At 40.0% G+C, this 24,341-nt stretch overlaps 2 protein-coding genes across 2 annotated transcripts in view; one reads left to right on the top strand and one right to left on the bottom strand.

Moving 5' to 3' along the window:
- The window catches only part of supt6h (SPT6 homolog, histone chaperone and transcription elongation factor), a 73,725-nt gene extending 60,160 nt beyond the window's left edge, over window positions 1–13,565 (top strand). Inside the window, exons 33-37 of the mRNA XM_072243703.1 lie at window positions 3,882–3,994; window positions 4,690–4,770; window positions 5,647–5,801; window positions 6,904–7,061; window positions 8,163–13,565. Of these exons, the coding sequence (XP_072099804.1) occupies window positions 3,882–3,994; window positions 4,690–4,770; window positions 5,647–5,801; window positions 6,904–7,061; window positions 8,163–8,352 (697 nt within the window). The 3' untranslated portion in view covers window positions 8,353–13,565. The remainder of the gene's footprint in view (window positions 1–3,881; window positions 3,995–4,689; window positions 4,771–5,646; window positions 5,802–6,903; window positions 7,062–8,162) is intronic.
- Window positions 13,566–15,317: 1,752 nt separating this feature from the next.
- On the bottom strand, window positions 15,318–22,760 carry proca1 (protein interacting with cyclin A1). Its single transcript, XM_072243106.1, has 4 exons — window positions 22,085–22,760; window positions 20,862–20,994; window positions 20,495–20,629; window positions 15,318–16,692 (listed from the first exon to the last, which is right to left on the bottom strand). Exons 1-4 carry the CDS (start codon window positions 22,635–22,637, stop codon window positions 15,576–15,578), a joined length of 1,938 nt encoding a protein of 645 aa, XP_072099207.1. The 5' UTR covers window positions 22,638–22,760; the 3' UTR covers window positions 15,318–15,575.
- Window positions 22,761–24,341: the final 1,581 nt, after the last annotated feature.

Here is a 24,341-nt window from a genome sequence, read left to right as displayed (position 1 = left end):
TGAAGTGAGAGAGGAACGATTCAGTTGTCCTGGTCCTTGTGGGTACCAATAAAAAGGAAAAGTTCTAATGAGGAAATTTGAGCAGCTAGGGACTAAATTTAAATACGCAGAACCAAAAAGGTAATAATCTCTGAATTTTTACTTGAGCCACATGCAAATTGGTACAGGGTTAATAAGATCAGAGAGTTAAATATGTGGCGTAAAGCCTGATGTGGGAGAAATGGGTCTGAATTCTTGGGACGTGGGCATCTTATTGGGGAAGGAGAGAATGGGCTGCACCTAAACCATGCTGGGACCAGGGTGCTGTGAATAGAGCTTTAAATTAAATAGTATGGGGATAGGTTCAATAGCTTGGGAAAGTGTGGATAAAGTAAAAGGAAGGGAGAGCACAGGAATGATTAGTAAAGTGTCTAGAACAAAGGAAAAGGACAGAAGTTTATAAAGGGATAAGAATTTTTTAAGTTCAGGCAATATGGAAACAAAATTGAAAAGGTAGTGAATACAGGACTCAAGGTATTTTACTTGAATGCACACAATATACAAAGTAAGATAAATGATCTTGTAGTACAGTTAAAAACCGGCAGGCATGATGTGGGCATCACTGAGTTGTGACTGGAAGAAGACCACAGCTAACAGCATTTCATCCAAGATTACACATTATAATGAAAAGATGGGCAGTTGAGGGTGAGATGGCTTTGGTTAAAAAAACTGATTCAAGTTCTTAGAAAGAAGTGACATTGGTTCAGAATATGTAAAATCCTTGTGCGTAGAGTTACAAAAACGTAAGTATAACAGGATCCTGATGGGAATTAAATACCAGTGTCCAGACAGTAGTCAGGATGTGGAGTATAAATTACAATGGTAGATAGAAAAGGCATGTAAAAAGGGCAGTGTTACAGTGGTTAAGGGGGATTTCGTTATTCAGATAGACTCAGAAATTAGGTCGCTGCTGGAACTCGAGAAGAAACTTGTAAAGTGCCTACACGATGGCTTTTTAGAGCAACTTTTGGTCAGGCCCTTTAGAGGAAAGGGCAACTTGGATTGGGTGCTGCATAATAAAGCATATCCGATTAGGGAGCTCAAAGAAAAGAAACCCTCAGGAGGCAGTGATCATAATGGTAGAGTATATCCTGCAGTTTGGGAGGGAGAAACTAAAATCGGATGTATTAGTATTACAGTTCAGTGAAGGTAACTATAGAAGTTTGAGAGATGAACTGGCTAAAGTTGATTGGAAGGTAATGATGGGTGGAGTTTATGGGAGTATTTTGGAAGACACAGGATTGGTTCATCTCAAGGAAAAAAGGCATTCTAATAGGAGGATTAGGCCACGGTGGCTGACAAGGAAAGTCAAAAACGGTATAAAAGCAAAGGAGTGGACGTTCAATAGAACAAAAATTAGTGGGAAACATTTTTTTTAAAAAACAGTACAAGGCTACTAAAAAAAAAGCAGTAAGGTGAAGAAATGAAATATAAAGGTACAGTTCCAAGAAAAAGTTTGTGAACCTTTTCCAATTACCTGTTTTTCAGCATTAATTACTCATAAAATGTGGTCTGAACTTCATTTAAGTAACAATAATAGACAAACACAATCTGCCTAAACTAATAACACACAAACAATTGTACTTTTCATGTCTTTACTGAACGCATTGTTTAAACATCCACAGTCCCGGCTGAAAAAAGTATGTGAAACCTTGTATTTAATAATGGGTAGAACCTCCTTTAACAGCAATAACCTCCACCAGACATTTCCTGTATCTGCGGATCAGACTTGCACAATGGCGAGGAGAAATATGAGACCATTCCTCCATACAGAACCGTTTCAGTTCATCAATATTTCTGGGATACCTTGAATGAACACCCCTCTTTAGGTCATGCCTCAGCATCTCTATTCGGTTAAGGTCTGGACTCTGACTTGGCCATTCCAGAACACACATTTTCTTCTTTTTGAACCATTCTGTTGTGTTTCGGATCATTGTCTTGTTGCATCGTCCAACTTCTAATAAGCTATAGGTGCTGGACTGCTACCCTGACATTCTCCTGTAAAATGTCTTGATACAATTTTGAATTCATTGTTCCCTCAATGAGTGCAAGCTGTCCAAGCCCTGAGGCAGCAAAGTAGCCCCAAACCATGATGCTCCTTGCTTCACAGTTGGGATGACATTTTGGTGTTGGTGCGCAGTGCCCTTTTTCTCCTAGATATAGTGGTGTGCATTTCTGCCAAGAAGTTCAACTTTTGGCTCATCTGTCCACAGAACATTGTCCCAGAAGCATTATGGAACATCCAGGTGGTCTTTTGCAAACTTGAGACATAGTTTTTATTTGGAAGAGCAGTCGTTTCCTCTCTTAGTGATCTCTGCAGGTCTCTTGCTGTTATCCTTGGGTTCTTTTTTTTTAAACCTCCTTCAGCATTGCCCTAGGATGCCCACTCCTAGGGAGAATAGCAACAGTAGTGAATTTCCTCCATTAGTGTGTAAACAATTTTTCTTACTGTGGACTGATGAGCACTCGGGTCTTTAGAAATGCTTTTGTAGCCTTTTCCAGCTGCATGTATCTCTTCAATTCTTCTAAGGTCCTCTGAAATTTGTTTTGATCAAGGCTTGGTGCAGATAAACAAATCTTTCTTGAGAAGAACAGGCTCTGTCAGTAACCTGACTTTGTTTTTTTTTTATAGGACAGGGCACTGCTATAACCCATACCTCCAATCTCAACTCATTGATTGGAACACTTGACTCCAAATAGCTTTTGTAGAAAGCATTGCCCCAGAGGTTTACATACTTTTTTTGAACCTAGACTGTGATTATTTAAATGGTGTATTCAATATTGACCAGAAGTCATCCAATTGTTTGTGTGTTATTAGTTTAAGCCGATTTTCTTTGTCTACTCTTGTGACTTAGAAAAAGATCTAGCCACATTTTATGTAGAAAACCAAGTAATTGCAAAGGGTTCACAAGCTTTTTCTTGCAACTGTAAGATGGCTGATAATTTTTTTTAAAAGATAGCAAGACTTTTTTTTTAGGTATGTAAGAGTAATAGAGAGGTGAGAGTAGACATCGAACCGCTGGAAAATGCTGGAGAAATGGTAAGTAGGAACAAATGAAGGATGGTCTAACTGAATAAGTACTTTGCATCTGTCTGCACTGTGGAAGACACCAGCAGCATGCCAGAAATTTGAGAGTCAGGAGCAGAAGTGAGTGTTGTTGATATTACTAAGAAGAGGGTGCTTGGGAAGCTGGAAAGTGTGGGGTAGATAAGTCTTCTGAACCAGATGGACCACACTCCAGGCTTCTGAAAGATATAGCTGAAGAGATTGCAGAGGCATTAATAGTGATCTTTCAAAACTTACTAGATTCTGGAATGGTTTCAGAGGGCTGAAAAATTGTAGATGTCACTCTGGAGTGGAGTGTATGTTTCCAGTAGTGGAAAAGTCTAGAACCAGAGGGTATAGCCTCTGAATAGAAGAATGTCCCTTCAGAACAGAGACAAAGTTAAATTTCTTTAGCAATAGTGTGGTGAATCTGTGGAATTCATTGCCACAGACTGCTGTGGAAGCCAAGTCATTGGAGATAGCTAAAGCGGAGATTTATAGGTTCTTGATTAGTAAGGGTGTCAAAAGTTGCAGGGAGAAAGCAGGGGAATGGGGTTGAGAGGGAAAATAGAAATAAATTGAATGGTGGAGCAGACTCGATAGGCCAAATGGCCTATATCTGCTCCTATGTACTACAGTCTTATTTTGTAGGCAAGGCATACAGTATGTTATTAGAGGGAATCTTATGTGAAACAAAGTTTATGAAAGGTATGCATAAAACATTAGTTGAAGTGGCAGTTGTAAGAGTTCATCAAATGAAATAATAGTTTACAGTTAACGCTATTTTGTTTTGCAGGGTAGAGTTTGTCACAGTGACACCAGAAGGATATCGGTATAGAGGGCAAGTTTTCCCAACTGTGAATGGTTTATTTAGATGGTTTAAAGATCACTTCCAGGACCCAGTGCCAGGTAAGATGGGTCTAAATACAGACATCAGTGAAAATAATTCGTATGTAAAACATAAATGCTTTAAAATGGGCTGGAATTAAATGGTAAGAAAACTAAAAAAGTTTAATAGGTAAGATGTTCTACTTAAATCCACTTGGATCTTTTGACCTTAGCCTACTAAACTGGATAGAAGCTCAAGAATGTCAATGTAACCTGACATTAGAGCCTTGCGCTTACCATCTCTTATGATAAAGTCCAATATGAAGGGTCTTGGCCAGGAATGTCAACTATTTTTTAATTTCCATAGATGCTGCCTGACCTGCTGAGTTCCTCCATTCTGTGTGGTGCGTCTGTTATGACCATTGTACTGTGTTGTTGGATTCCTTGAACTTTTGCAGATCTTCCCATTTGAAGTCTGGGAAATCTGCCTGATATTCCAGCAGCAAATTCCTTTCAATGGAATAAAGTAGCTGTAAAGTGATCGATAATTCAATTTAATTGATTTTTTTAATGCTCGTTTGCTTTAAATTTGTTTTTAATGGTCTTGAGTGATTCTGAGTGTTAAAGATATTCTCTAAGAAAGAGGGCTCTGAGGACAAACATAATTCAATATATTTTAAGACAAGATGTACATTGCCATTTGATTTTTGTTTTAGTGGTTAACATTGTGTAAACATTCATTGAATGTACTAACAAATGTGGATCCCTTTTCCTAGGTATAACACCTTCAAGTACAAGTAGGTCCAGTAGAACCCCTGCCTCGATGGATGCAACACCAGCTAACATTAATTTGGCAGGTACATGTGTGAAAATGCTTGAATTTGTGTTCAAAGTATCCATCACTTAACATTCCTGATTTTATGCTAATCTCGCTGTCTTCCTGGGCTGATGGGTTTTTGTTTTATTTTCACCTTTAAATAAAGTTACATGGCACTGATTGTAGAGATGCCATTGAATAGATGTGATGTAATATACAATGATCTCAGTAGATAGTATGCAATTTTTACACAAACCCTTCGCTTACTATTGCCTTTCTAAACACTATCATAGGATCACCTTGAATTTACAATTTAAAGTAGTTCAATAATTAGCATGAGTGCAACATAAAAAGTTGTTTGAAGTTTCACCAATGGGATTTTAGTCGATTAGTAATTGAGAAGTTAATGTAACTGTTTCTTCTCTTCCCAACATCTTATCTTCCACAGTAATAGTATGTGACCTAATTGGACACCTTCGTAATTCTGTTAAGTTTGTGAATAAGTATAACAGAGCATTTAAATGGAGATTCTTGTCTTGGGCATCAAATTTCTACCAAAGAAGTTAAAATGAAGTTCGAGTCTCCAAGGCTAAGAGCCTCAGTATGAAGTTTGATGTGTTTTCAAATGCATGTTGATGGGGGAAAATTGTATAATATAGTTTTTGTTTATACTGTTGAAATTTATCAGTTGCATTTTGAACAATCACATTAAGTCATGGGATTTTTTGAAACCTGTTAAAATTGTGTGTACTTGTGCTCTAATAAATTACTTACTACACAGAAACCTCAAACAAATTCATGTCTTTATAGGAATGAATTTACTCGGCTGTGCTAGTGAAGGTAGATTTTTAGTCTCAATTAAAATGATGGGTGTTCACTGTTATTCATAAAGTAAATATGTTCTCTCCTGACATAGATCTTACCCGAGCAGTTAATGCTCTCCCACAGAACATGACAACGCAGATGTTCAATGCAATAGCAGCTGTTACTGGACAGGGTCAGAATCCAAATGCCACACCAGCACAGTGGGGATCCAGTCAGTATGGCTATGGAGGAAGCAGTGCCTATCATGTAAGTTTGTCACTATTTCTGTCAGGATTTCTTATCAGCTTTTTAAACCCTAGGATATTTTGGTGCTTAGTTCTAAATGATGTGATGTTCCAGATGTTATTGTATCTTTGATTCAACTTCACTATTTCCAGACTGGATATGCCCATTAAGTAAACATCCATCACGACTAATACATAAAATGCTAAGGATAATTAACAACCAAATTTTAACAGTACACAATGACATTTTCTCATTTTGTTATGAAATTTTACAACAGGTAACGTGTTACTTTTGTAGAAGAATTATTATAATAAAATTAAGAAGGAACTCCCCTGTTGCCTCTACCACATACAATGCATAAAAGCAACAGCCTGATACTCTAAGGTCCCTCATCCACTGGATCTATATTATAAATTAATCCAGATTGTGGGAAAGATCTCTAGACTTTTGCATATTCTCTCTAATGAAGTAGTGGCTTCAAAGCAAGTTTAAGTCTTTACATGAATGAAGTACTTATTCAGCAGTTACACATGCCTGAACTTTTCTGGTAAGGACCAACTCAGCCAATGATTTACCAAATCCAAGTCCAAGTTCAAACACTGTTACTCAAATGGAAACCTGTATTTTCATTCTGTATTCCCCTCATGCCATAGCCGATTTGAATACTCAAAACAAAACTGCAAGTGCTAGAAATACAAAATGGGGCAATTTCTATGGAAATTGAATTGGCATGTTAGGTCAACAACCTTTTTTCAAAATTGATAAAGCTAAAAGTGAAACAAGATTTAAGTAGCAGACAACTATTCTATGATTGATTATTTGTATACACATTGGCATGTCCCTTACTATAGTAAATCAATACTATATGTATTCTGTCCAAATGAAGTTAGAATCTTCAATGATAATATAATATTTTCTGTGATTGGATTTTTAGCCACCACCTTAAGAGTAAAATACATAAATAGATACAGAAAACAGGCTGTGGTCCTAAATGTTCGATCAGTTTATGTTTACCCATGATTGAAATATTGTGCAATGGCTGTGGTTTTTTTTTTCTCTCTAAATCGCTATTTTCAGACTTTAGTGTAGTGGAACCTGACTTAGTGGTTTTATTCTTTTCCAGGTTTTTGCAACCCCTGCACAACAACCAGTAGCAACGCCATTAATGACTCCAAGCTATTCGTATACAACACCTAGTCAGCAACCGATTACAACGCCACAATACCACGGCAGTGCTACTCCACAGACTCCTGCCACAACCCGACAAAGGTCACAGCCAAAGTACGTGTCTCTGGAAAGCTGATTGACATTACATTAAAAGGGGCAGTAAATTGTGCGTGTAGGTTCTGAAATGGTGCATGGAAAGTAAATCCAGTGATTTAATTTTGGTGAATATGTGAGATCATCAACTCTTGAACCAGGGAGGATAAAGAAGAATAATTTAAAAGCTGGGAATTACAAAATTTCTGAGAACATGGTGTCCAAATGCACAAGTTATTTAAAAATTATTAGATTCATTTCAATTTGGATGTATTAGGGTCAAGTGTAAGATTTTTAATCTGAATTAATCTGAAGTTCTGTGTTTAATTCTTGGTTACGTACTTAAGGATGCTATAGCCTTGGAGGTGGTACAGCACGGTTGCCTAGACTGGAACTTAAGAGTTTGAATTTCTTTTGAATGCCACAAATTAAAAGGTGATGTGAGGATTTGATTTGGTAGTTGCTGAGACGTTTACAGTGAGGAATGAAAATCAGGGGAAAGTAATATTAGAGGATATATTAAGCTGGAGCACAATTAATAAATGCACAAAGGATAGTAGAAATCCTTAAGAGGCTTCTCCTTTAAAAAGCTGTGAGTACTACATCATTTGGGTCTGTGGCAGTATCAGAGGATAGGGATCAATTGTAACGCAATGGAGTTGAAACGGATCTGCCATAATGCATTTAAATTCAGAATATGCTTTGAGAAGTGAATATACCAATATCTGTATACCATGTAAAATTGAAATACAGTTTCTATAATCCCAATGAAAATCTTGTGCTTCAGGAATTTGTTAGATTGTGCATGAAGGATAAAAATATGCAAGTGACAAAAGTGCATTTACCAGCTTCCTATTGTATACTCCTGATCTACCGAAGTATGCTCTAGAATTACCAGGGTGCCTTATTGAAGATTTGAAATTGACAGGGATATCTATATATGGGAACATTATTCCTGAATCTCAGGGCAAGCTTCAAGTTTGCATCTGTTGATGGATACAATACTATACCAACTTCAGAGATGCAGGCAAGAAGTGAGTAGAAGTCGAGATGCACTTTGGGTTAATGTGACATTATTATGAGTTCAAGATTCCTAACATTGTTTCTGGTCTTTTGACTTAGGACTTCAACTGCCCATACTGCTGTTGACTGGGGCAAAATAGCAGAACAGTGGCTGCAGGAGAAGGAACAAGAGAGGCGAAAACAGAAAGCCAAGATGACTCCTAGACCTTCACCCAGTCCCATGATTGAAGGCACCCCAATGTCTATTGCCGGTGATGCCACACCATTGTTAGATGAAATGGATCGATAGGGGAGGGCAGCGTGAACATCATTTGAACTTTGACCCCTGCCCTTTCCCTTGGGTCTGCTAATTTCAGTGTTTCCTGATACCCAAAACTACTGATTGGCTAAGGATTTGTTTTCTAAGCTATATATTGGTTACTTTCAGGTTGTCTTTGACTCTCATTTAACAAGAAGTGTGAAACCTTCAGGAGGCCAAGGGAAGTCACTGGAATGCTGAAATGAATAGGTCGCTGGGCTTGGATACAATGCCTAATGGCTGAAACAGAATGCATATCCATAATCCTATTGTGATTTGCACATGTGCAAAAAAAAAGTCAGTTTACAGCCAGTCTAATTTTAATTTCAACAGAGTTGGGAGTTTGGACATTTGTAACTGTTAAGTAAGGGATGGCCCTGTAAAGCATACCGGTTATCAGCTTCTTGACAAATGCAAATGTTTCCATCATATAATGGTGTACATAAGTAGGTATATGCAAACTTGTTTTTTATGCTTGAGGTGAAACTTGACAAACACAGAAACAGTCACCAACATGTGGTACTTATGTTCTGGTGGGAAGAGAGAAATTGTACCTGATTTAATAAGCTTCCCCGCCCTCCCCCCCCAAATAAGAGCATTTACTTTTCAAGACACTTTCTCACATTCTGCTTCTTCTGTAACTTAAATCAGAACAATTTTATTATCAAAACTCCTTTAGATACTAAATGATTCAAACACAACTAGCTATACTTCTGTGTTTGTATTCCAAAGCCATTCAGTGTATGAAGGGAAGAGATTGTGCAGTGAGGGATTTAAATAACCTCAGTTTATCAGTATCTGAACTCCAGTGGCATGCATCTTGTATGCCTGTGTTCATGCAATTTTCAGGTTTTCTTGGTAGCAATAGCAGCTCGATGTTATCACAGCTGGAAGGCAGACACCAACAATTATACACCCTCATATGAGCTGGAAGGCCATTGTGCAATGTCATTTCATCTGCAACAGTTTGTTGCAGAAGTACGTCACAGGGTCTGCTGTTTCCCAGCAGCATCCGGTGAAATGTAATATTTTTGCTGCTGTAGTCATGATGTGATGGTGTTTTCCGCTCAGCTTGCTTCATTCAGACATAAAGTCTACCCTGCAGCTTCTGCTAACTGGCAGAAAATTATCCCACACATTCCATTCATAAGGGATGATGCAGGAAAATGGAATACTGTAGATCTACCATTTTTGGTAGAGGTATTAAGTTCCATTTTTTTCAGGTGAAAGACTCAAATATTGAGTTATGGCAAAATAGTAACCCCTATATATATATTGCAGTTCTTTCCAATCACATCAGTCAATGAATATAATACCCTTTGGCTCAGAAATAGTTGAAGGCCTTCAAGACCCATATTTTTGGTTATTTATTTTTTGAAAATAGTCACTATAATGGAGTTTGTAACTACGTTGTTTTAAAGGTTTGTGTAGCTTATGGAAAAATATTAGTGAGTATTGAGAGTTGCTGTAGTGCTTCCTACAGTACCTTTATTTTGTTGCTGAAATTAGAAACGTTTTTGAAATGCCCTGTACCTGGATTACAAATGCCTAACCCACAGCTAAAAAACCAATACAGAATAACAAAACTTTTCTGATGTATTTCTCAAATATGCGGTTTCAACCAAATTTTGAGGTGATAATTCTGGTTTTGATTTACTCATAAGACAAATTTTAAAATGTATCGTTTGGCTGTAGTCAATGATACAGTGCAGTGTTCCATTTATCCAGATAACTTTAAACAAAACTTCTCTAATCATTAAATTTATAGAAGCACAATCACTAAAATAGGTTGGATTTGCATGAGCCTGTAAAACTGAGTCCCAAGTTGTATCCAAAGGCATTGAAATGCCGTAGTTACATGGATGGGAACAATTCTGATCAGTTAGTGAAATTATATGCGGTATGTGAAATGATAGATCCAGAATAGTTTAAACTGAATTGTTTTGCATTGCAGAATAATTTTATGCAACCTTAAATGATGTCATTTTGAAGAGAAATATTTTCAATTTCATTCACATTGTAAATTTCCTACAGCTTTTGCTCTGAATAAAAGTACAGTACTGTGAATTCAAATCTTGCTTATTGAAGCAGGCATTTTGTAACTACTGCAAACAGTTGCAAGTGTAACCATATGCAAGTTGAGTAAATCTGCCATGACAAAGTTACCTTATTTGCAAAAGCATCTTATTTTAAGGAGTTGTAATTCAATTTGAGTAAGCAAGCTTGTGCTGTGCATTGAAGGCAGCTTTATGCACACTGGGGACTGTAGTATTTTTTTGAAATAATGTAATTATATTCCATTTTACACAAGAAAAATCTTTAAACCCATATAGTTACTAGTTTATGCTAGTATAATCTATTTCTTTTTTTTATTGGTGAGTGCCTCTTCCCACTTATGTATTGTTGGGAAGTATATTACATGAAAAATAATGGGGTTCTCCTTGTGCTCTGTTATTTAAATAATTTAAAAGTTTTATGGCTTCAGAGTTGCATTAAATTGTATTTTCAAAACAAGGAATCTTAATCCAGATTATCATGCTTTCCATTCTCTATCTTGTATCTTTCCATGAATAAAGCAAATACACCAAACCATTCGTGTTTCAATGCTTCAGTGGCAAGTTCCCATAGTGATTCAAAGTTTACCATGGTATCTGGGTTTTGTAAGCTGACATTTTGTATACAGAATGAGGTTCTTCCTCCTGGTACATTTTCTAAAATGCAGGTTCTAATTTTAACTAAAAGAAATATAACCACTGGATTCAAATCACTTCTATTTTAACATTTTTTTTCTTGGGGGGGGAACTAAAAGGTTGAATTTCCAAGTTACTGCAGATCATTTGGTGGGTGAGGAGGGAAGTTTTTAAACTTACCAAATTTAAAACTTGCAGCCTCAAAGGGAAAACACATTTCTTGGAGGTAATGTTTTTTCCATTTCAGTGTAAGTACCTCTTAAGAGTAAGTGCTGCTAGTCAATCTGATACTGAAAATTAACTGTTGTAATCTTGTTCCATTCTTTAAGTTTGGTAAGTTCAGTTGCTGATGAGAGTACTGTGTTTACAGCAAGCTTCCAGAGAAGGTGATAGAGGCAGCTACAATTATGACATTTAAAAGACATTCAGGCAGATACATGGATAAAGAAATGCTTAAACGCAGGGGTTCGTAAACTTTTTAATGCTATGGAGTATTACCATAAACCAAGGGGTCTGTGGACCCCAGTTTAGGAATCCCTGTGGGGATATGGCCAAACAAGGGTAAATGAAACTAATTCAGTTAAGCAACCTGGTCAACATGGACAAGTTAGGTTGAAATGCCTAGTTTGTGATGCTTTTCACTGAGCTCTTAAAACAAAACTTAGTCTGCATTTCCTTCTATCTCAGTCGAATCCTGTGTCATAACACTTCATTTAAATGACGCCAGAACAAGCAAGGAATGGTCTTTATCCAGGCAGATAGATGAGTTTGGCATCATGGTTGATTCAGACATGGTAGTTGAAGGGCTGTCATTCAATGTTCTATTTGTGTTCCTGCACATAATGATGTTGAACTTTTATTTCCTTTCTCAGTCTGAATGCTGTCTAATTATTCTTTGCATTTTCAGCAGCTTGTGTGAATATGCAAATAAGCATGTGAATACTCTGCTAGAGTGAAATATGGAACATTGTGCAAATTATCTTGGTGGGGTGGGGGGTATCTTTCACTTAACCTAACTTTAGGATGTTTATGTCTGTTGTTTTGCAAATATGTGGTTGAGCAGCTCTTTTTTTCTCAGTTGAATTCAGAATAAATACAACATGTGCAGTCAGCATCATTCACTCCCATTCCCTTCATCCATAGAAAGGCATAGTTGAGATTAGATAAATGCATTTACAATATTCAAATCAAAGGTTAGAATTACTTTGCAAGTTATAATTTCTGAGGAATTTTCTCCCCTCTTGTGCTGGCTCTTATGTACATTTGATATCTTTCAGCCTGTACTCAATGGAGGTTACAAGAATGAGGGGGATCTCATTGAAACCCATCAAATATTGAAAGGCCTAGGTAGAGTGAACATGGAGAGGGTGTTTCCTATAATGGGTGAGCCCAGGAACAGAGGGCACAGCCTCAGGACAACCATTTAGAACAGAGGTGAGGAGGAATTTCTTTTGCCAGAAGGTGGTGAATCTCTGTAATTAATTTCCACAGACTGCTGTGGAGGCCAAGTTAATGGGTATAGTTAAAACATTCGTTGATAGGTTCTTGATTAGTAAAGGTCAAAAGGTATGGGCAGAAGGCAGGAGAATCATGATGAAATGGCAGAGCAGACGTAATGGGCCAAAGCCCCAATTCTGCACCTGTCTTGTCACTTTATAAATGACACATGCCAGAAGATTTCTCCACTAACCTACCAATGGCATAACCTAATAATGTATAGGGCAAATAAGAGGTGAATCTGTCTTAAGCCTAGTCTATGTTGGATTGAAATGTCAATTAGAGCAACAGCATAAAGAGTGGATCAACTGTGTCGCTTTTGAGGGGAAAGCGAAATCATGAGGTTCTATACAAAAATGAAGGCCGTTTGAATAATGTACTGAAAAGGCACTGGATGTTGTAGAATAAAGTGTTACTGTTTACAGAAGAGAATATAAAAATAAATGAGAAATTAAGTGGGGAAACAAAACAATAAATGCAAAGCAGGTACCCGTTCCATAAAATGTATCTATATTGTTAACTGGATAAACTTATTGTGAATTAATAATTCATGGCTTTAATTGTGTAAAATATTAATAAATGTACTTAACAATTAGAGAATATTTGATTCAGTACAGCATTTTAGATTTTTTCTTCCAATAAAACAGGATTATGCCTCACTTATGAGAGTCTTAATAAATACACTACAGTTCATTTTGCTCTAACAGCTTGCAACTAATGAGTAATAAATGCCCACAAGCTATGAGTGAATTCAAAAATAACCATGATCAAACAGCATGATCCACCATTTAAAGCATTATTTCACTGCTGTGTGTAGAATATGGGATTTCAAAAGGCTGCAGCAACTCTTTAAATTATCGGTTACATAGTTTATTTTTTCACATAAGAGCTTTTTTTCTGTATCCAAAATATTTTGGTAGTGATTTGTTATTTTGTAAAGGCAGATTTACATTTATCTGAAATGCTGTAACATGGAGGTGCACTATAAATAAACTTTAACCTTGAGAAAGCTGGAAACTATGCTCTTTTGTGGTGATTGATTCTTAAAGTGAAGTGTGTAGGTCAGGCCAGTTCATTGTACCATTTGAGAAGTTACATTTCACTTATGGAAAACTTGTGTATCCTAAATATCCTTTGAATATTTTTGTTAAACTAATATTTTTGTGTCTTCATTTTCTACCAATATACACACACGCACAGAAACATACACCCACAAGTACATGCACAAACAACAAATCACTCAGTAGGCACTCTTCGGTCTAGGAAGTACCTAATAAAGTGGCCACTCAGTGTATTTCCATATATTGTGGTCTTCAGCTGTAGTAGTCCATCCACTTCAATGTTCAATGTGTTGTGTATTCAGAGATGCTCTTCTGCACACCTCTGTTAAACACGTGGGTATTTGAGTTACTGTCTCCTCCCTGTCAGTTTGAACCAGTCTGGCCTCTGGCCTCCATTGTCTTCTCTCATTTAAAGGGTGTTTCTGCCCACAGAACTGCTGCTCACTGGATGTTTTTTTTTGTTTCTTGCACCATTCTCCATAAACTCCATGTGCATGAAAATTCCAGATCAGTTTCTGAGATACTCAAACCACCCTGTCTGGCACCAACCATCATTCCACGGTCAGTCACTTAGATCACATTTCTTCCCCATTCTGATGTTTGGTCTGAACAACAACTGAATTTTTTGACTATGTCTGTATGCTTTTATGCGTTGAGTTTCTGCTACGTGACCAGCTAGTTAAATAATTGCATTTATGAGCAAGTGTACCTAATAAAGTGGCCACTGGGTGCATATGCACACAAACGTTTGTAGCTTTTAGAAATTGCCCTTTCTTCATCTAGTTGTAGTGTTTGCATCTTGCATAGATGATGCCACAGAATCCAATCACTCTGTAATTCACCCACAGCAACTCATTATGTGGCACTCAGTATTTCTAGCAGATTGGGCTGCAGCTTCATTGTTGATGAGTCCAATCCTGCCTTCACAGAGCATTCCCCAGCATGTTTCCTCTCATAAATTATTACACTGAGATGTGCTTCAAACAGTAAGCAAGGACACAGACTGACTCCACCAACCCCTTTCTGTGGTTAGACATACATTTTAAGTATGGGTGTGTCATGTTCTGTAAGGTCATTAAAAGCCCAGTCTCAAGTGTTGGAAGCATTTCAGAACAGATCAACAAAATAAATTATCAAAAACACTTTGGTATATGTGGACCCAACAGTTCAAAATGGTTCTATTCCAGAAAGGTTGTAATGATGATGCTCAGAAGGTTTAAGGTTATGAGATGATCTCTTGATTATAGAAGTGCTTTATCATTTCTAGGATAAATGTTTTTTGAAACAACCAGGGGAATCAAATGATTGATTTGATATGGACATGGTGAAGGTAGAAAGGATTAGCGTTTGGGTGTTCTTGATTGGATTTTGTTCTGAATGGCCTGTTCCTGTGTTGTAATCCATGTTCTGTTATTTTTATTTTAGTATGTATTGAAAGAGGAAGTGGCAGTGACTGTAAATTACTGCTCCTACAACTAATCAATCTATCTACATACAAGACATTTCAAACAAGCTGTATCATTCATAATTAAACGCTACCTTTATAAACTTTACTCTGGCCAATGGTGCCACTTGTTGAAATTGCCTTGTCGGGAAAAGGGTGAATTATGATAAATATGCAAATTTAGCTCAATAGAACATGGCAGCTTGATATATACAAGTAAGCTTAAAGTAAATGTGCACAGCAAGATGATTAAAAGGTGTTAAATTTATTAAATTTTATAAAGGTTCCTTTCTATGATGCAGTTAAGTCCATCTGTACAAATGTAAAGCAATAAAGAATCAAAACTTATCACAAGGAATATCTGTGTACTGTATATTTCTAGTCTATCTCTGTGTTGTCCACTAATCAGCTGTAAAGTCATGCATTATTTCACCATTTGCAAAATGTTAATGCATTACAGTACAATTTTGATTTGGTATATACATACACTGTTATGAGGTCAATGGGAATTTTTCTGCAACACTACGTTTCAACATCTCCACCAATAACCTTGCTAGGTGCTGTTGGTATAGTCATCTTTCCGTTTTGCCGAGATTTTAAATTGTGTCTTCTCCTGCCCTTTTTACGCCGTGGTTTCTTGATTACATTGCCAATTGGGGGAACTAAGTGGTTTGGTTTCAACGTAGAATTTATTGCCACCTGTCTGGGCACTGTGTGGGTAACTGATGGAGTTGTTGTCTCCTCTTGTCGAGGTGTAATCACTGTTAAAACAGAAATTTCTTTTTTGAAGGAGTGGGAATTGGGGTTTTGTTCAGTAGGCGCCAAGGTGAATGTTCCTTCTGTGTAGGACTGATGCCCATCAACTGGCTCGTGTGATAATTTGGCAGTCAGATTTTCTCTATAGAATTCAGCTGAAGGATTCTGTGTCACCGAGAGAGGAGTATCATCTTCCATTCTGTGATGCTGAAATCTCTGATTAGGTTTGGGCACTGTCTCAGTAGATGTCTTGTGCAGTTGTGTGTAGCTATCTACTCTGTGGGATTCATCATTCATCATGTTATTAAATATATCTCTACTTATCATTGAATCCAAAGAATTATCAAATAGATGTCGGTCAAGTTCATTACTGCTTCCTGTCTTCTCAATCTCAATGAAATATTCCTTGTTCTGAATTTTCTTTTCAATAGCATTTGTTGCCTTGCTGCCTTTGTGACCAAGTTTCCCTTTACGGTTCTTCTTCTTCCCTTTCCCCTTTCTTCTCTTTTTGCCTTTCCTTCTTTTCTTCTTCTTCTGCTTGGCTTTGTCCAACAAAATGTCAGTCTTCTCATTTGCAGAACTGCTTGCAGTCCCAGGCACATTGCTGTGGACTGAGCTCTGAGTGACAGTTGCCATGACTTTAAGGAGGTCTTCTGCCGCATTGAGTACTTGGCCGAGGGTTGATTGTTGACTTGTAGCTTCTGGTTTAGCGGCGCCTGGAGTGGCTGTAACTGATGGACCGCTGCTCGTCCAAGGCAAGGTTGCTGGGAAAAAGGAATTGGATTTCGGCTCCATTGTTGGCTTATCTATCAGATCTCCTCCGTAATCAAACAGCACAGACTTTCTAGGTACAGCAACAAGAATATGATCGTACCTCTTGCACCTTTCAAACATGAATGGAAACAATTAAAACCCTCCTTACACCCAAATGGTTGTATTCGTTATAAAGAAATCTTGTATGGCATTGCCACGCTAGATAATTTAATCAACATCTGAACCAAACATTTGAAAATTGTTAGCTGAAAAATTAATCTACTAGGATGTAACATTTGAGAAAGTTCTTCTGTCTGTAGCCACTCACTAGGATTGGTGATTTAGTTGAAGACCCAAACTCAATGTTTTAAAAACAGTTCTTCCCCAAATCCAACAGAGTTCTGACCTGCCCATGAACCTCTGAACACTATCTCATCACTCGTCTTTTGCACTTCATTTTGTCAATGATAATAAACCTGGTTCTGATTCTGAATTAATAAAGTGTCATATTACTTTGCAAAGGTCTAAATGAACCATGTTTCTTCCGCTTATTTATTATGTAGACATTAATTCTGAAACTCTGTTTGATCATGTTTGACCAGCAACAATGGGGATTTCAAAGTTAACCTCTACACAAGATTTTACAAAGTAACCACTAAATCAACAGAGACACAAGAGACCACAAGTACTGGAATCTGCAGGCAAATACAAAAGCTGCTGGATGAATTCAGCAGATCAGGCAGCATCTACACAGGAAAAGGAATTGTCCATGCTTCAAGTTGAGACCCTGCGCCAGGACTAGAGGATGTTTCCTATGGTGGGGGAGTCTTAACCTCAGGATAGAGGGACGTCCACTTAGAATGGAGAGGAGGAGGAATTTCTTCAGCCAGAGAGTGGTGAGTCTGTGGAATTCATTGACACAGGTGGCTGCGGAGGCCAGGTCATTGGGTGTTTGCAGAGGTTAATAAGTTCTTGATTGGTCAGGGCATGAAGGATTATGGGGAGAAGGCAGCAGAATGGGGCTGAGAGGGAAGTGGACTCTGCTCTTATATCTTATGGTCTTGTGGACTAAGAATGGAGAGGAATGATAGTTGGTGTAAGGAAGAGAGGGAGAGGGGTTCAACAGATGATTAATAGTTGAACCTTGGAGGGGTGAGGGCTGATGAGCAGAAGGATCCAAGTGGATGAAGGGGAAGGGTGGAGCTGGGGGACGGAGGCAGGTAGGCGATGGATGGAAGCAGACAAGGAAAAAGGGCAGGTGGACCCATGTGGGGGAGGGGAAGGTGAAGGTGGAGAGATGCAATGGAAGAAGATAGGCTACAAATCCTGGAATCTGATATGTTAGGAGGTCCTCATCGCAACCATTTAGAGAGAGGTAACCAGACAGGGCAGTAGGGGAGTCTATCAGTGGATGAATAGGTGGATGGAACTGAGGAGGGGGGAAGAGGACAAAAAATGGATGGTACTGGAGAGGTTGTATGAGACAGGAAATGAAAATAGAAGGAATGTAGATGGATTGGAAGGGAGAGGGAACACAGGGAAGTCAGAATTATGTGAAATTGGAGAATAAATGATATGGGCATATAGTTTCCTTAAGCATTGTAGATGTGTAATAATGATAAGAAACTTACTTTGCTTTCATTAAAAAAATTAATTTGATGTGAATAAGGGAAGATGTAGGAACAGCAATCAGTCATACCATCACTTTCAACCTTCTCTCCATTCAATATAACTGCAGCTGATCCTCTCATAAGCTATAACTTGAATATTAGAAGTCACACTGTATCAAAATGTGGTGTGTTCATGTCCCTCTCTTTGTATGTGTACAAAAATCCAGACTAGCATGCAATACATTCAATAACTTTGTTTTTTGATGAAACGTTAAACTGGGGTCTTTGAAGAGGAGAAGGGAACCATCCAAACTAACATCAACATCACGGAAAACTTTGCGATGGTAGACAGTCATAGAATGAAGGTGATAGGTAAAGGTTCCAAAAGTTGAGGTTCAAATTCAAGTTCAAGGTCATTCAGCCTTGTCTGTTTCCATCCATCGCCTACCTGCCTCCATCCCCCAGCTCTACCCTTCCCCTTCATCCACCTGACTCCTTCTGCTCATCATCCCTCACCCCTCCAAGGTTCAATTATTACCTATCTGTTGAACTCCTCTACCTCTGTTTTTTATACCAACTACATGTATACAACAAAATGAAACATCATTCCTATGGGGTCAAGTGAAATGAAGACGGTCTTTCTTACCCTTCCTCTATTCCCCACTCTGACCTTTTACTTCTTTTCACCTGCCTATTACTTCCCCCTGGATCCTCTTCTCCTTCCCTTTCTCTTCTGGTCCACCCTCCTCTCCTACCAGATTCTTTCTTCTCCAGCCCTTGACCTTCCCCACCCACCTGGCTTCACCTATCACCTTCCAGCTAGTCTCCTCCCCCCCCCCCCCCGCCGATCTTTTTATTCTGGCACGTTCCCCCTTCCTTCTCAGTCCTGAAGGGAGGTCTTGGCCCAAAATGTCAACTATCTGTTCATTTCCATAGATGCTGCCTGACCTGCAGAGTTCCTCCAGCAGGTTGTTTTGGATTTTCAGCATCTGCCAGACTTTCTTGTGTTTCTTAGGCAATGGTTGTTTGGATCTTGATTGCACTGCTGTGGAGAGTAGCGAAGGCAAATATAGTCAAGGAGTTCAAAAAGGGAAAGGAAAAGAAATGCAAGTCTCTGGCTGTGGAGAAACAGAGGCAATGAGGCTAGTTGGATTGATCTGCTATAGAACCGATATAGACTTAAGGAGTAAAAATGGATTCCTCCATTGTCAGACCCATTAAGTCCATATGATTGTATTGCAGAGCACATGGTCATAATGCTCTTTGTAGGAGCGTGCTGTCATTATCAGCCACAGTCCTTACACTGCGACAATGACTACAATCAAAACTTATTTCATTGGATATCAAAAACCTTGAGGTGCACAGAAAGGGAAGTGAGTGACACATGAATGTATATCTACCTTATCCATTATCCCAACTGATCCTTAATCCCTTGTTCCCTGGTGACTTGTCGTTCCATCCCAGTTTTAACTGCATTTTGAATGTGTGACCTGGTTTATTATACGTCAACATAAATGAAGCTATTTACAAATGACTTACATTCACCAGAGAGTCTTAAGGATGTAAATTCATGTCGAACAAATAAATTCACACTTTGAGGAGAATTCCTCTGTTTCAACGTGGGACAAATTCTTTAGCGTGTTTGCATGTTTAGGGTGATAATTAGGATATACATACCGTATAGCAGAAATCTGCCTTCATGATTTAATTATCTTTATTTACAAAAACCACTTATCAAATGAAGGGCTCTTGTGCCATAAGATCATAAGACATAGGAGCAGAATTAGGCCATTTAACCCATCAAGTCTGCTCCACCATTCCATCATGGCTGATTTACTATCCCTCTCAACCCCATTCCCCTGCCTTCTCCCTGTAACTTTTGACACTCTTGCTAATTAAGAACTGCTTTAAACACATCCATTGACCTGGCTTCCACACCCATCTAAGGCAATGAATACCACAGATTCACCCCCCTCTAGCTGAAGCAATTCCTCCCCATCCCTGTTTTAAAGGAATATTTGTCTCTGACAAAGCAAAGATACACTGGGGTGTGAAAATCAGAAATTTTAAAAATAAAATGCTAAAAACACTAGAAAGGGCAGAGGGGAGTACATCTTTCCTGTGGCCTGGTTTCCTCCCTCACAGTTGTTTTCTGTGCTGCTCTTCCGAGCAGTCTCCACCTCTGTGAAGCACATTTTTTGGCTTTGAAGGCTCCTGATGCAGCTGGGAGGAATGCTTCTGCTGGGAGAAGGCTCATAACAGTAATTTCTAACGAGTAACCTCCACAGCTTCACTTAGTGTCATCATTAAACGTGAACTCACCAGCCATACCAATACCGTTCCACACACTGCTCCTTGTAGGCCAAGTCAAAGCAAGGTACCTCTAACACATTGAAGAAGGCCTGACCTACAATCCGGGATGATGTGTCATTGACTCTTCTCAAGCACTTCTTTAACCTACGTGGAGAAGCCATTTGGAGAGTGAGAGAGGGGAGGGAAGGCAAATAGACATCAACAAATTTAACATGCTTCCTTACAGTGTTCATTTTCCCTCTTACATTACTGACTCCCGTCCCCACTGTAACATCCCAATTATGGTTGCAATCTTTCTCCACTTTCCCATTAAGTTCTCTCCCCAGGTAACACCCTTCAGAAGAACGGTAAGGGTCAAATGGCACTACGTACTTACTCAGTATCGCAGTCACAATGGCTCATGGTGTGCAGCCTGAAGTTCCTGTGACCGTAGGAATAAGAGAAAGGGTATATCACGTGAGAACAGTGGTCATGGTCCCGGCAGCACTTGTCCGTCTCAGAAAACTGGCCTGAGAGAGGGAGAGAGGGAGAGGGGGGGGGGGGGAGAGAGAGACAGAGAGAGACAGAGAGAGAAAAGAGCAGTCAGTAAAATCCCGCCACACGGCTGAACCCCCAAGCACGATTAAATCCAAAGCACCACACACAGAATGACGGAGGAACCCAGCAGGCCAGGCAGCGTCTGTGGAAAAGAGTGAACAGTCGACGTTTCAGGCCGAGACCCTTCATCGGGACTGAAGGAGGACACGGAACCCAATTGTTACCGACCTGACGGTGGAATCAGGAAACAGCAGGCGGCAACGACGACAATCACTCTGAAGCTGCAGATGCTGCAAACGTGAACCAAAAGCAGAAAATGCTGGAAACCCACAGCAAGACAGGCAGCAAACAGGAACACTGCCCTCTTCCACGGGTGCAGCCAGACTTGCTGCGCTTTGCTACCATTTTCTGGTTTTGTTTCACAGCTACGATTTCAAACACAAATTTCCAACCGGACGGAATTTACACGTAGTTATGCCAAGGCTGTTCCGTTCTGGCAACACAAATGACGGCAGATACTAGCATCTGGAGCAACGAATAATCTGCTGGGGGAAACTCAGCGGGTAAAGCGACATAGGTGTGGTGTGTGTGTGTGTGTGTGTGTGTGTGTGTGTGTGTGTGTGTGTGTGTGTGTGTGTGTGTGTGTGTGTGTGTGTGTGTGTGTGTGTGTGTGTGTGTGTGTGTGTGTGTGTAAGGGGGAGGAATTGTTAATATTTCGGGTCAAAATCTGGCATCAGGATTTCACCCCGAAACGTTGACAATTCCGTGACTGTTTCTCGGTTCGTTAAATTCCTCCAGCAGGTTGTTGCTGGAGATTCCAGCATCTGTCCTCTCTCGTGTCTCCGTTTTAAACGTGAGTTACGGCCAGAACTACTCCACGCCGGCAACATGGGGCACGGCACTTAATCGCTCCAAGTCTGTAGTTGCAAACTTTTGCGTTGAAGTGTCGGTTTTAAGACTCTTAAATCCAGCCAAACAATCCTACTATTGAGCGCCCGGTGGGATTAAGACGCTTTAATGAAACGGCAAAACGATAAAGATATTTTTGTTCAGTGCAGTTACCCAGATGGTCATAGCTCTTAGCATTATTGCCTGCCCCACACCACAGGGTCCCGGGATAAGTGAAACCTCTTTTCCTCCTGCGGAGAACGGCTTCCTCATTGGATCGAGCCTCCCGAGGCAACCGGCGTGGAACGACGTCTCCTTGGGAATGACCCAAGTTCGCGGCTCTTTTCAGCTGCAGCAGCCTCAGGCACTCGGCTCTACCGGTCGCCCACTGCTGGTTCAGGAGAATCCGCCCAGTTAAGGGGGAGTCCGCCGCCCGCAGCGTGCAGTCGTTCAGAAAGGAACGGACTGCAACCTGATCTCCTGTGACAGAGCACTCCAGGACCCGGCCGTTGCTCTGCAACATGGATTTAACCATCTCGGCACCGTCGCTGATCTGGGTAAACCTCAACTGCTTTGCAACGCTCGGGGCAGCGGACCACTTCGCACAGTAGGGGCCGTCCGTCAGGTAGTAAGCCTCCCGCCGTCCTGCCCCCTCCCAGGCGCCCCGATGGCAGCTGGCCAAGTGATGAGCCGAGGGCCAGAGCAGAGCCAGGAGAAGCGGCCACATTGCCGTTAATTGCCAATTTCAGCACCGCCGCTCAGTGTGACAGCGCTGCCGCCGCGCTAAAGCCTAGCAGCCAGCGAGCGCTCCATCGGCAGCCACCGCTCTGACCGCCAGTTACCTTGGAGAACCCCCTTTTAAAGTCGCCAAGTAGCAGAATTTTTTTCCCCGATGGAAGGGAGGAGTGGTACGGAGAGATTTCCTTGGCGGCCAGAGATCGGATGATTTGTAAGGACCGATCAGCTTCAGTTTCCTGTGGGATTTAGCGAGCGCCCCCCCCCCACCCCGCTAGCGCCCCATTCTGACTTGGCTTCTGATTTCTTTTGTGTTTTGTTTTTGTTTTCCCGCGAAAAGACACATCGGAGAGAACGTGGGAACAAACGTGACTCAGCTCACTTTCAAATGCGTAAAAGGGTTTTTGTTTAAAATTAAACCCACTGAAAATGAATAGGGCTATTTTGTAAAAAGATCAACAAGAGGCTGGGGAATCTTCTGCCGCCAGACCTGCGCAGTATTTCTGACATTAACATTTTTAAAGATAGACTCAATCAAATCGATTTAGGGGATCTAGTCAAAAAAGATTACTTTACAATTTAACTCCCGCGCCGTTCACACCGACTGCGCGTTATAACAGCCGTCCGGCAGTGCTTGCGCAGTACTAAGCAGAAGAAGTAAGTGATTGTTCTGTAAGAGCGGGGGGGTCTGTAGTTGTCAAGCTTACCTCTAAAACTTACATCATAATTACTCTAGTGCTTTCTCTTTATAATAATTAGTATAAATGTGCTCTTTTGCTTAGTGTACGTACCCTAAAAGGAATACTTGACGGTAAAGAGACTGCGGAACATCTTGCTGTAGGGTAATTTAAGTTTCTTTGAAATGTTAAGCTTAAAAACGTTTTACACCAGACATTGGATGGGCTATGTTATAAAAGCAAAATGTGACAGGTTTTTCCAAATTTCACAGACCAACCATCAATTCCTCATTAGCCCCCTTTACTGAGGGGGCTCACTCACTACCTTCCTCACATATCCCACCTCCTAAAACCTCATTATCTCTCAGAGGAGCACTGGTTCTGCTTTGCCATTCATAGATCATAAACAGTACGGCATATATGGGAAGAGGCTCATGATGTTGTTCTGAACTAATAAACCTCGTCATTAAAAACCTAATTAAACACAACCCTTCTTAAACACTTCTATCACATTGCTTCTATTACCACCCAGGAGAGCACATTCAAGGTACCCATCCCACTCTCAGTGTGGCAGGAGTGATACCTCTCTCTCCCTGTGGCATGTCGAACCGTTGGGTGGGCAATGGTTTTTGATGGACTCTCAATCCTGGCCCCTTTGGGGGCTTTGCTATTGCTTGCCTGCCGGGTGATGGGGATACTGATGCCTTTGCTGGGGCAGGTGAGGAGAGGGTCGCTGCTTTGTGGCTGCTTCTGCATGGGAGGGGAATGGGGACTTTGGGGTTCTAACATTTTCCTGTCATTCATTCTTTGGGGTTTTTCTTCTGTTTCATGGATGTCTGCAGTGAGTAAGAATTTCAGACTGTATATTGTACACATTCACTGCTATTAAATTGAACTCTCTGTGCAAATAAAGAACTTGTCCTGCACATCTCCTTTGAACTTATCCCCTACCCCCACCTTAAATGAATGCCCTCTAACATTAGACATTTCCACCCTGAGAAAAGATACTGACTGTCTAA

The sequence above is a fragment of the Mobula birostris genome, chromosome 25 (genome assembly GCF_030028105.1).
Source record: "Mobula birostris isolate sMobBir1 chromosome 25, sMobBir1.hap1, whole genome shotgun sequence".
In the NCBI taxonomy this organism is placed as follows: Eukaryota; Metazoa; Chordata; class Chondrichthyes; order Myliobatiformes; family Myliobatidae; genus Mobula; species Mobula birostris.
The sequence above is the reverse complement of the archived record's forward strand: the minus strand, read 5'-3'. Positions and strand labels throughout refer to the sequence as shown.

Bases quoted from the DNA above. Each gene is read 5' to 3' on its own strand.
- proca1 (XM_072243106.1), bottom strand. From the start codon at position 22,637: ATGTGGCCGCTTCTCCTGGCTCTGCTCTGGCCCTCGGCTCATCACTTG. The intron at 20,630-20,861 runs GTAAGTACGTAG...TTCTCCACGTAG, and splicing joins CATTGTGACTGCGATACTGA to GTTAAAGAAGTGCTTGAGAA. The intron at 16,693-20,494 runs GTGAGTTCACGT...CATGTTTGAAAG, and splicing joins GAACGGTATTGGTATGGCTG to GTGCAAGAGGTACGATCATA.